This window comes from Montipora foliosa, chromosome 7 (assembly GCF_036669935.1).
Source record: "Montipora foliosa isolate CH-2021 chromosome 7, ASM3666993v2, whole genome shotgun sequence".
NCBI classification, from domain to species: Eukaryota; Metazoa; Cnidaria; class Anthozoa; order Scleractinia; family Acroporidae; genus Montipora; species Montipora foliosa.
The window spans coordinates 14,899,104-14,911,603 of record NC_090875.1 but is presented as its reverse complement, the minus strand read 5'-3'; the positions used below and the strand labels follow the sequence as shown (position 1 = coordinate 14,911,603).

General features: G+C 40.2%; 1 protein-coding gene across 1 annotated transcript in view; it reads right to left on the bottom strand.

Moving 5' to 3' along the window:
• LOC138010766 (F-box DNA helicase 1-like) overlaps nt 1-12,500 on the bottom strand; it is a 42,544-nt gene that overhangs the window by 4,732 nt on the left and 25,312 nt on the right. Inside the window, exons 13-20 of the mRNA XM_068857744.1 lie at nt 12,057-12,156; nt 10,011-10,132; nt 8,139-8,208; nt 6,231-6,337; nt 5,144-5,225; nt 3,707-3,811; nt 2,034-2,140; nt 610-651 (exon numbers count right to left, since the gene is read on the bottom strand). Of these exons, the coding sequence (XP_068713845.1) occupies nt 610-651; nt 2,034-2,140; nt 3,707-3,811; nt 5,144-5,225; nt 6,231-6,337; nt 8,139-8,208; nt 10,011-10,132; nt 12,057-12,156 (735 nt within the window). The remainder of the gene's footprint in view (nt 1-609; nt 652-2,033; nt 2,141-3,706; nt 3,812-5,143; nt 5,226-6,230; nt 6,338-8,138; nt 8,209-10,010; nt 10,133-12,056; nt 12,157-12,500) is intronic.

Sequence of the window (12,500 nt, the reverse complement as noted above, 5' to 3'; positions counted from 1 at the left end):
ATAATAGAGTAAAATTCCCAAAAGACTTTTTCCTCTATTGTTCTGTACACCAACATGGCTGCTGTGACGTCAGGTGAAAACCATCTATAGACCCCTTTCATAATGACGGGTCAAATAAAATATTCTTTTGTTTTAATGCTAATAATCCTTACTAGCCTCGCTACGACGAGCAAATGCCATAAGAATTTTTGTTTCAAAGTGAGGGCAGTAGGTCTAATTAACATAAAGAAAAGGATGTGAAAGAGGTATCCATTTATGAAAGTGGTTTATGAGATAACGAAAGAGAGTTTTGTGTGTCGATAAAGGACTCGTTGGATTCAGGAGCCCATCACCGGGAGCCTCCATCCAGACTATGTCCTTGAGTCATCAACCTTTGCCCGTATCTTTTTATTTTTAGAATATTTTGTGATACGAACGCAATCACTGGTGCGTGACTGCTTGTGACGTAATACAATAACTTTGTTCTGATTGGACGGCATAATGCATTCGCGGGAATTCGAACGACTAAAAATAGAAAGATACGGGCAAAGGTTGTCTCCAAGGGTTTATATGGGAGATTGAGGCTCCGGTTGATGGACTCCAGTTGGATTATATTATACAAGAATGTACCTGAGGCAAATCTGTTGGTGGCATCGCTTTAACGAAGTATTCCTGTTAGAACAGAAAGGACGATAATGACGAATACGATCATATACGACGATGCAACCCAGTCTCCACCCAATTCATGTATACTGTCTACAATGGTAACTAAAGCGTGTTAATGTAGAGTGTCTAGATTTTCATTTCATTACGTTGGGGGTTTGACTATTATCGTCAATTTGGGACGCTTAGCGCGTGATAAGGTTTATGAGAAATTGAATATCTATTTTTAATATCCCAATGCCTGAACTCGCTGGACTCGAACATGGGAGTGTTCGATCAATAACCCATTCAGTTTACCAAACTGCCACACTAGACGAATACCTAGGGTACTAACTACCCTAGACTAGTGAAATAACTTAATCACTAGACTACCACGTCGCTAACAGCCAGAAAATTATTATTTTTTAATACATCAATATTTTTTTCCTTCCGAATGCCCCTGTAAATGTGTCTTATCACCCGCTCAAGAGAAAACTGACCATTGTAAAAGCAATCACTAGACTTAACCACCGTTCAGTAATGATTTTGTATACTAAATAATGTTGGTAAATAATCGGTACAATTATCAGCCAGTTGAGCTTTAGTGGTTAAGTGGATTAAAACAGTTCCTTCAAAGTGGGTGCTCCGGATTCAAATCCTGTCCGGCAATGCAACTTTTAATTTTTTTTTCTGCTGGAACCCTCAAGAGCACCAGCGATCATAATGAAATGAAAATCTGGACACTCTACATTAACAGGCTTCAGTTACCATTGTAGACTGTATACATTATTAGTCGGGAGATTTGGTTGGACGATAATGACGATTACGACGATGATGACGAATACGACGACGATGATGACGATTACGACGCCGAAGACATAGATGATAATGAAAATACTAATTACTGCATAAAGAATTAATGCAAGGAAGGGATCAAGGTTGGACTTGTAGTGCAATTGCCTTGTTAAGGAGCGAGAATTACCTAACGAGCGTGGGACAGTTCACTGACCCGCCACGTTGGATTGAGGACGGGAATGGAAGGCACCCACCCCATTCGTGATCTTCTAAGAACAATGACAACTTCGCCTTAAACGTACTCTGTTCATTCGCGATTATCGCAAGTCGTTCGAAATGGTTTGAACGGTGTGAATGTTTAAAAAGAAAATCGGAAATTTATCATTTGGTGCACATGACCTGCACATGATCAGAAACGGTGCGCCTTCTCCTGGCGAGAAGACAAGCGAGAGAGAGCGAGGGTTTCCAATCCTTGCCAGAGTTTTCTTTGTATCTTGTGTGGGCCCATTCCATTTACTATAAATAAAGAAAGTTCGTGGGCCTACGGGATCACTTGGTGACATCTATACAAAAGTATCACGAATTCATGTTATCACGCAGGATTTTAGGTCGCATACCATTCTACAAGCGAGTAAGCGCAGTATGGTCCCATTAAGCTGAAGGCACTTCTTGGCGCGACTCACAGCGACGTAAAGCAAATTCTTCTCGTCGTCGGGTTGCCTATCTATGTAAGTATGCAAAAGAAAAGAAAAAAATGAGTTACATTTAGGCTTATTAAGATTCACATGTTTATTGTCAAGATTTGCTCTAGGACGAGGCCACTGCTTTTGAATATCCTTGCGAAAATCAAAAGAGTTTGAGATAAAATTAAGCGATAAGAAGTCACGTGACGACGTTTCGACTTTTCAAGTGTGGATAACAATTACAAGATTAGCATGAATATATTACTAACTGTTGAAATGTCGGTAAGAATCAAAACAAATTCTTCTTTACTATTTCTCAATCACCTTGCATATTTTATCACATTTTAACATTCGAGTGCCACTACGACGAAAATTTTTGGTTTTCTTTTCGAATTTTTTCAACGTCAATTAAGTCAATATGTTCAAAATAATACAATGCATTTAAATTTGGAACGATAGAAGCGAGATAAGTCGGGAAATAGCCAGCCAAAAATTGCCAAAAATCTGTCCGCCATTACTCGGCCGGCATTGGAGAAACCTGCGATTATTTTGTAAGCTGTCTTCACGCAAGACTTGGCTCGTCATACGCGCATCGCTTCGTGGGCTTTTGACAAAGTGAACAAGTCGATCAAGGAGTAATGTATATAATATAAGCAAAAAGCAACTCGGCGATCTTACACATCTCATAGACAGCATGGGAAATTACCCGCGTTTATTTTGAGCGTTGCGCATATGACGTCAGACCCCAGGCGATCCAGCTAGACCCAACCCTTTTCCTCGCTCACGCTCATTTGCCGTTCGAGTAATGGCGGCCAGCGAAAACCGAAAAACTACGTTACAATAATCATACTTTCCGTGGGAATTTTGAGATAAAAATTGGCATGATACCTATTTAGTACGTCTATTTTCAAAATCTAAAGAAAAAAGGACATGCAAAATTTTCATCGTAGTGGCACTTTAAACTGTAAGTAATAAATTTTTTAACCACAATTGCTTGCAATCTGGTTGGCTAATTTACCATTGTCGATAAGAGTCTAGACAAAGCTGCTCCTGTCAGCGCTGGAGCGCTCATTTTGGGAAATAAACCAATCATATTACGAGAAAGTTATAGACAACGCTTGTGTTATGATCTTGGTCACACTATGAAATAAACGTTTTCTTTGACGTTGAATATTGTCACAGTTGTAAAAAACAAATCGAATGTGGTTCAGCGTTGGCTGCACTCTTATCGACCACGATATTCGTCATCACAGAGGTCAAAATTTGTTGCGGACTCATTTTGACACTGTGATGACGAATATCGTTGTCGAAAAAAGTACAGACAACGTGGAACCACATTCGATTTTTGTATTTTTTACACACACTTGAAAATGACCTCGGAGAGGTCGAAACGTGGTCGCGTATTTTAATTACAAAGTCTTTTTCTAAGAAGCTTCTGACTAAGTTTTGAACCCCAAAAGACCATTTCATAGTTGAGCCTGAGTAACCTACAATCTCGGACAAAACCTGTTGAGACAAAAGAACATTTTTGGTACTCCAACAAGTTATTCAAATGTACCGCTTCAAGTTTGCCCTATTACTCCAAGGCTAAAACGTTGGTGACTTACCCAGTGGAATATGTCCAGTGTCCGATCCAGGTAGAAAGTCATCTGTGACTCGAACTGTGTCAAACTCGAGTCCTTTCGCTTTGTGAGCGGTAGAAAATATGATATCTATAAATGGAGTAAATCAAAAAATACTTTAAATCAGTATTTTGGAAAGCCAGGGCTTGAACCGAGTAACATGGCAAGGAAAAGTAAAGAGCCCCCATATTCTTGCGTGGTGGCATTTTTAAGGTAATTGTAAGGTAATTTCAACGGTAGTGCCCTCAACTCTGAGGCTGGTATCAATAGAAGCCGACGGTGCGCCGTTTTGCTTCTCACCCTCTGCGGGTGCTCCGTTTTACGGGTATTTCAAGCTATCGCTACACGGATCAGAACTAAGGAAGTCGGAACAGACGTTGAGGTCACTGAGAATCGAACTGGGGACCTCTTGCTCCAAACGCCACGCACAAACCAACTGAGCTGCCCCTGCTCCTTTTAAAGCTCAGTTCAAATTAAAGAGAAAGCAGCCGTGTTTAAAAAATGGGGTTCTTTCACGAACACAACAGTATTCTTCCAGACACAAGCTTTACATCAGCGGACAAACATGATCGCAGATTAAACCTCTTGCAGCGAGCTCTAGCTTGGACCTTTTTTACAACCTCGTCCCGAAGAGAGACCATGGGTATGAGGTTGCCTTTTTCAAACATTACATTTCGAAGATCTTTTTTTGCCAGGCAAAAGACAGGGCAGGTTAACATTTCAGTATAATAGGCCATGATCAATCTCCTGACGAGTAAAGAACAAGAGAGAACGAAGGGAAACGGATCCTTCGACTGAGAGCGACTAAGCTTCGTAACCCTTGGAATGGCAGACGATTTCGAGAAAGAAGATAGAATAGATTCTAAACCGATTGTAACAGTTGGATGTTATCGAGAGCTGTCTGATTAAGGTTCAAGTCCTAGTGACTTCAGAAAGAGGGTAGTTAGGTTGGTTTGTAGCAGATATATAAACTGGAGAGAGCTGGATCGAGGAAGAAATGACGTCAAAGAACCCCCTCGTTTAAGAGTGCAAGGCATATGTACTCGGCTGAAATAATATGCAGCACTGGAGTTTCGGGCTTTCAGACTTCGCATATATATAATAAGCTGCGTTTACACGCTGAAAATTTAAGCTGGAGAGTAAATGACGTCACTTTTCCCTAGATCCAACCCTCTCAGGTCCAATCGGACAGTTTGGAACGTGAGTAATGGCGGACCATGAAATCCAAAACTTACACTTAAAGTAAACAACCTTTGAATAAAAATCAAAGCTCAACATTTTGCCAGTCAAGTGTTAAACAATCACACTTTCAAGTTCTCAAGTAAAAAAAGGAGCTGATTTTTTCATCATAGTAGCACTTTGAGCTTTCCAACAAAAAAAAAAAAGGTCACGACTGATACTTTATTGCTGCATGATTGTCACCTGCGTGCTGTTGGTTTCCAACAGCTTTGGATTTTATCTTCTCGATTCTCCGTTCTAACATAACGTGATGAGTCTCGACAATCTGCCAAAAGAGAGAAATCAAAATACTTACAACTATCACAAGGTTTTCGCGGGACAACGAATTAATCTCAGGTAGTTGGTTTCTCAAGTGGACTAAGAATAAATTATATTAGAGACTCCCTCCGGGTTTTTCAGATCAAACTTACAATATATAATTACTGCTGTAAAACTTCATAAAAACGGTAATTCCAAGAGCCTATTCACATGCGCACGGTTAGCCGGGCTGGGGCCCGTTTCTCGAGAGTCCCGAAACTTTACGGACCATTTTCGGGTGCCACAATTTCCTTTGTATCTCAAGAACGGAGAGGATTTAAGTCATCAAACTTCACAGTCATTTTTCTATTTTTCTTTTTATTACCTTTAAAACATGTTAAAAGATCGACTTTCCAAAACGAGCGGTTGGCAGTTTCACAAATGGCTTTTCGGGCCCGACAAGTTTTCGGGACTTTCGAGAAACAGGTCATAGTTAAGGGGGGTGGGGGGTTGTTCTTAACTACCAAACGGTTGCTATGGTCCCCATCAAATAGTCATTTCTCGAATCCCTTTCATTCTACAGTAATCCTTTTCTTTGCCAATAGACCAATTTGGCTGACTCAATGTTGTACCAATTCAAATCCTTTGGGAATAAAACGTTTTGTTCCAAGTATTACCATATCATTTAAATGTGAATGCTACATTATCATGCAAATGCAATACACAAAATATCTTAACCCCCTAGAGATTTGAATTGGGTCCAACATTGAGTTAGCCGAATTGGTTTATTGTGTTCTATTTCTATTCTGGTACTTGTAGTCAAATGGCGTCATCATGCAAATGTCCTATTCTTTCGATTTATTATGCGCAACTAATTTGCGAACCCTTGCGAAGCGAAAACAAAGATTGTGCACTGTCACGGTCAATTCAACATCGATTGCGACAATAACGTTCTCGTTTTTGAAAGTTTTAAGGTTTCATAATCGGTCCTTCGATTAACTATGATCAGACAGATGACAAGACTGTGTTTTACCCTGATTTTTCCAAGCAGTTCCGGGTCAGGGGCCGCCTTGGCATACTTCTTCAATTCCGCAAAGGAAGCAAATTTCCTGATTAACATATCCTTGATGCCTAAAAACCCTAAATTTTACACGTAAAGGAAAAAAGCTTGGTGCACTGCCTAAAATGTCGTGATTTAGTCAATCTTTGATTACTTATAGGGAAGATATCTGTTTAAAAACATTGCTTTTGTTATTCAAATGTGCCAACCACAGGAACAAAGACTCTTTGAATCGACAGCCAATGAGGCTATGGCCGGCACATTCATGACAATAGGTGACATCAACGATATCTTCCCCGTTTATATAGACTTAAAGTGCTACTATGATCAAAAAATAGTTCTTTTTTTCTATGGATTTCAAAACAATGTTAACTAAACAGTAAGCGACCCAAGTTTTTAGCCATGATTTCAGAAAGACACCTGTTTACTTTCACGAGGATTTTCCTATTTAAAGGTCAGCCTTACACCTTATACCAAAAGGCCCGCCATTTTAGGATTTTTTTGTTTCCATGCAAATTGGCCCTTTTGGCCTCGCTTTCAAACGTAAAATTTAAAAGTATATCTAGCCTTGAAAAAGGCCAAAATGGCCAATTTGCAATCAAAGAATGGCCGCCACTTTGGAATAAGGTGTATTACTAACTTTAAAATCTTGAGAGAGCTTAATTGAGGAGAAAATGACGTCAATGACTTACTACTTCAAGAATGCAATGCGTGTGTACGCGACTGAATTAATATGCAGCACGGGAGTTTCGGACTTTGACACTTTTAACCTCCTGTTTTGCATATATAAAAATACCATAGTTGTAGTCATACCTGACATTTATAAGGCCCTTGGCAATCCCAAGCGCCGCTTCCGTGACTCTTTTAAAGCACTCACTTGCATTCGTAAGCCATTTATGCTGAAGAAGGTTATAGTATTTTAACCGAAACGGTCATAAAAAAGCTTTTTAGCCAGTGACAACAAATGTTTTTCATTCTTATTTTCCATATATAAAAAGCTGCATTTTAAGAGAGTGAGAACATGACGTCAGTTTTCCCTAGATCCAACCCTCTGGGTCTAGTTGGTCTGTTTGGCGGACCAAGAAATCCAAAAACGTACGCTCAAAGATAAAAATCAAAGCTAATTGTTTTCCAGCCAGGTGTTAAGCAAACACACTTTCAAAATCTGAAGTAAAAAAGTAAGTGATTTTTGGTCATAGTAGCACTTTAAAGAAGCTGTAAAAGAATCGGTTTTTTTGCTTTCAAATATTCTGGGCATCGCCATCTTGATTATTATATTGTGACGTATTATGACCTGACACCAGGCCTTTTGTCTGCAACAGCAAGGCAACCGTAATACGTCACAGCTATTCAAGATGGCTGTGCCCAGGAAAATGAAAACACAAACTGATTCTGAAATTTATTTGGATATAAACTCTTTTTTTTTACGGGGAAAAAAAAATAACGAATTTATTAAACAAGTTATCTTCTGTTGAAGTGGACGTTTCCTTTAAAGCTGCAGTTAAATATCTTTTTTAGGTTTACTTGAGGAATAAACTAGACAAGCATTTAAGTAAAAAGATTGGGTTGGATTTCTGGACTCAAGTAATGTTGCTGTCGAGAAACAGAAAATGGAGGGAAACAGTAAGGAAAGACTTTTAGGACGCTTGGTCAAAACTGGTGTGCATTAAAGTGGGTCCATTTCTAGGCAAATCTGAAGAACCAACGAGGTCAATACGAATAGAATTTGTACGATCCACAGAGATCACTTGACACTGCATGAAAGGGAACGTCCACTCAAAACGATGGGACCCCGCTCTTTCCTGGGACCTCTGTAGCATGTTTGTGAAAATGTTATAACAACTTTCGAGTTCAATTATTTGCAAAGTCTGAAATTCCTACCTTTATTTGATCCAGAAACAAACAATTTATGAATATCCGATATACGGTCTAACGCAAGGCTTTTTATACCCTGAAAAATGAGGAAGCCTCAATGAATGAATGAATGAACGAATTGATAACTGGATGAAAAACAGCTCTTGTTTTCTTAACGAAGAATTCTCCTTTTTGTCTTGCATTGGCCTCGTGAATGATACTACAAACCTGCTTTTTCATCATGCGCTTTTAATCGCTAGATATCACATCTATTTCTCTCAACAAAAAGGTCTTAACCCTTCATGGGAACTCTTTTTTCGAACTTTTCTAAATTATCTGGATTATGAAAGACGTTATGCCGTTAAAACTGGGATTTTAAGAAAATTTAATGCAAAGTGGGGAGCTTTTATCCGGGAAAATGATTTTTAGTCTTTTATTTCCTTTGTCGAGACGTAAGGAGAGCAGCTTTTTGCGCTAACTCTTTGGAGACACTTTTGATGTTTTTAAACGGATAATCAGAAGTGCGTAATGCGTGTGGGTGTGTGTGTGGCTGTGCGTGAGTATGCAGGGACTACTTAAGTTATTTTGGCTACTCTGTATTATAGATCTGTATTGTTAAGTAATTAGTGTATAGTAGCAATGTAATCATGTATTTATATGCTTTATATGTAATCAGTGATGTAAATTAATTAATAGAAAAAAAATAATCAATTTATGAATATCCGATATACGGTCTAACGCAAGGCTTGCTGAAAATTGAGGAAGCCTCGATGAATGAATGAATGAATGAATGAATGAATGAATGAATGAATGAATGAATGAACAAACGAACGAACGAACAAACGAGTAAATGAGTGAATGAAAAAGAAAGAAAAGAAGAAATATCAAAAAGAACCAATAAACCCATTGATAGCGGGGCTCCGTGCGCCAAAAGCGCTGACGCGGATCACCATTGGTAAGAAAATATGGTAACCCATCTGTGTGGGAAAATTTGGTCTTGTGACCGTAAGACAGTGCGTACGTCCACCCCTCCATGTATGCCAATATGAACTCTGTGGTGTTACTCACGTTTTCTGGCGGGAAGAGCTTTAATATTGGACATCCATGCTATGGTTAATTGACACCTGTCAAAACAGGGTATCCGCTAACCAGTATCACGGGACTAAATCGCGGGCTTAAGATTAAAGCTCATCGAGGTCAGCTGTATTTGAAGTTGAGCTCTGACCAGGTACTGGTTTTGGATTGGATCGCAGGCCCAAGCCAGGTTAACTTATTGAAAGAATAAATAACACGGGACCTCCGCTTTAGGCTTGGCTAAATCTATATGTTAGAGAAGCAGTAAAGAATAAGAGGAAGAAAAAGAAGTGAAAGGAAACAATCGACTGAAGATAATAGCGCTATTTAACGCCACTCACAAATTTACATGATACAGACATTTAAAAATGCGGGACGTTAGGACCTCCCTTTTTCCTCGCCAGCAGTCAAACCATGAGAACTGAATCGCTAATATATAGATTCAGCCAAGCTCCCGGGTTATTTATTCTTACAACGAATGAACCCGGATTGAGCCTGCGATCCAATCGAGACCCAATACCTGATCAGCTCTAAACTTTCAGAGCTCTAAACTTTAGCCAGCGATATGTTCACGTGACACTGGTCACATTGGCAAATATGGAGGAGTGGACGTCAGGCGGAAGAGTGGACGAACGGGCGGTCGCACGGTGACCAAAACCAATTTTTTTCGCACATGGGTTACCGTATTTCTTTACTCATGGTGTTCCGCGCGCGCGGATCTCCGCTATTAATGCAGTTCCAGGCAGCCAATTACTGTACGTTTCATAGTTCCCACATTCACTAGGGAAAAAACAAAACAAAAAAACCAACCGTAGTACGACTTACCCCGACGAAACCAACTTTGGTGTCGTTCTTGGCGCAGCACACGTTGACAGCCTCATTAAACAACGTGTAATTACAACGTGTGATCACACACACCTGGCCGCGGGTTTTCCCATGAACAGAACCTACAGTTTGATTAAAACGAAAGTTAAAAATTTGAATGGATTGACTTTATTCGTAATCTAACGGTTGGAAGAGAACGGACATCCCATAGACCTTATTCATAAATGGCGGCAATTTATAATTCTTTTGTCGAAGTGCAAATTAGCCTACCAAGCCTCGATACCATACAGTGAATTGAAAAGAATTCTTGCTCTAAAATGAGGCTTGGTAGGCTAATTTGCACGTGGACAAAAGAATTATAAATGTGACCGCCATTTATGAATAAGGTCTATGGAGGCTAACACCTGGATCGAGAAGAAAACTAAAACGTCAGCCTCCACTCCATGCTAGCTCCAGTTCAAAACTGACAACACATGGTGGCTTATTCACACTGAAAAAGATTCCATATATGGCATCCGGTGTTCACAATACAAACAAAATACGGATAAGCTATAACAATAACAATAACCCAAACCCTGAAAGAAAAAAGAAATCAGACGTGTCTGTGGAAAACAATAAATAGAAAGGTTAAAGTCCACATTAGGGAGTTTAAGATCTGCGACGCGACGGTAACGAAAACGTCATTTAAAATTGCAAGTTCAGGTTTATTAATTTTTTCGTCTCGATGTCAGCTTGGCTAACTTTTAAAAACTAGTGTAACTTTCCAGGAACTGAATTAGGAGGTGCGGTATTGAATCAACGACAGAAAATTCAAATTCGCCGCCTTTTGTTCACGTTCTCCGTAAAACTTTAGAATTGGTCATCTCACGTCGCAGATTTGCCGAAAACGTGAAAGAAATGTACAAAAACTAAAAATGCACGTACAGAGCGTACAACGCCATTGTTTTTGCTCATTAAGTATGCAGAATTTGTGACGTTTTCGTTGCCGTCGCGTCGTAGATCTTAAACTCCCCAATGATATACTCGTGACGCTTGCTTGGTGCAGAAAAGTCTTAGTAACACAAGGAAAAAGAAGAAGCTCATCAAGTTGAGCCTCTATCTCCAATACTTGGCCTCAGAGTCAACCGTTTCCCGAGTAGATTTATTTATAGAACGTCTCCCTTGGGAGATTCAGCACGCCCACTGTTGTAAAAGCCAATCAAAACAAAGCTATCTCAGCGTCAAGGTAAATAGAACACTTTTCGCGGGAAAAACCTGTTCCTGAAAATAAATTTAATCGGGAAAGGGTTGACTCAAGGAATTAGTGGAGATAGAGGCTCCGCTTGATGACCCCCAGGAATTCTTAAGTTGCTTCCTTTGCAGTGACGATCATTCTTATATGACACCACCGTCCCGCGCTTCAAATATATGAATGATATCGTATAAATCTCTTCATTTTATCGTTTTTGTTTCATGGACAGGAGGAAAAGAGCCACTGCCCTGCGTCGAAACTTGTTTTGATTAAACCGTCATCCACGATCTTGAAAGGCGCTGAACGGCCTCATTCTCGTCACCAGAGCCTTGGATCGACCCAAGGCTCTGGGAAACTCTAGGTAGGAGAACATGCACCGTAGTGTTTTTATAGCCAAGAATTGGCTATTTGAACCTCACAGCGCCTGCTCACTCCTCGTGCTAACATGAATGCACCAATTAGAGACGCTTTTGATTGTTCTTCACGAAAACCAATGAGAACACACTTTGATTCAGAGTTCCCCAGAGCTCTTCTCTCCCTCACTCAACAGAACCGCTCTGGGGTCGAGATTGTGAACGGCCTGAACCTGCTGTGCCTTGCGCATTTCCTTACAGTAATTCCGCTGTCATCAAGCGAGCCCGCACAGTTGTGCGAAACCACGTGGTGGGTCGGTCGCTGAGCTCTGAAAACCGTGGCACATGCCCAACACAGCGAGTCTTGTTCAAGAACAGAGACCTCATTCCCTCCTGCTTATTAGCCCAGAAAGGAAAAGTGGCCTGTACGAGGAGAGAATCTATAGGCAAACAGAACGTCACCTTTTCTTGCTCCTCCAACAAGGGTCTTATCTCGGATGCCTTTTAATACATCAAGCACACAAGAGGCAACATGTGCTATCTCCGGACCAAACCTAAAAGACTACAAGAAGAAAGGAAGAGCATTCAAATGCTGTGGGCAGATGAGCAATAGTTATCAAGGTAAGACGGCTACCAATGGGAGGAGGGAAAAAGAAAAAAGCAAAAACAAACAAACAAACATATGACGACTCGTTCACTTATATCAGAACTTCACACAACGAGGTACACGACGAATAGGCCTTTTGCAACAAACGATCACATGGTACAAAATCCGCCATGCTGGAGGACAAGCTCATTATTATTCCCCCACTTGGATATTAAAACAAAGGCAAGTCAAGCTTGACTGGTTCAGGTCTCTTTGTTTTAATGCCCCAGTGGGGGAATAATAATGAGCTTGCCCTCCAG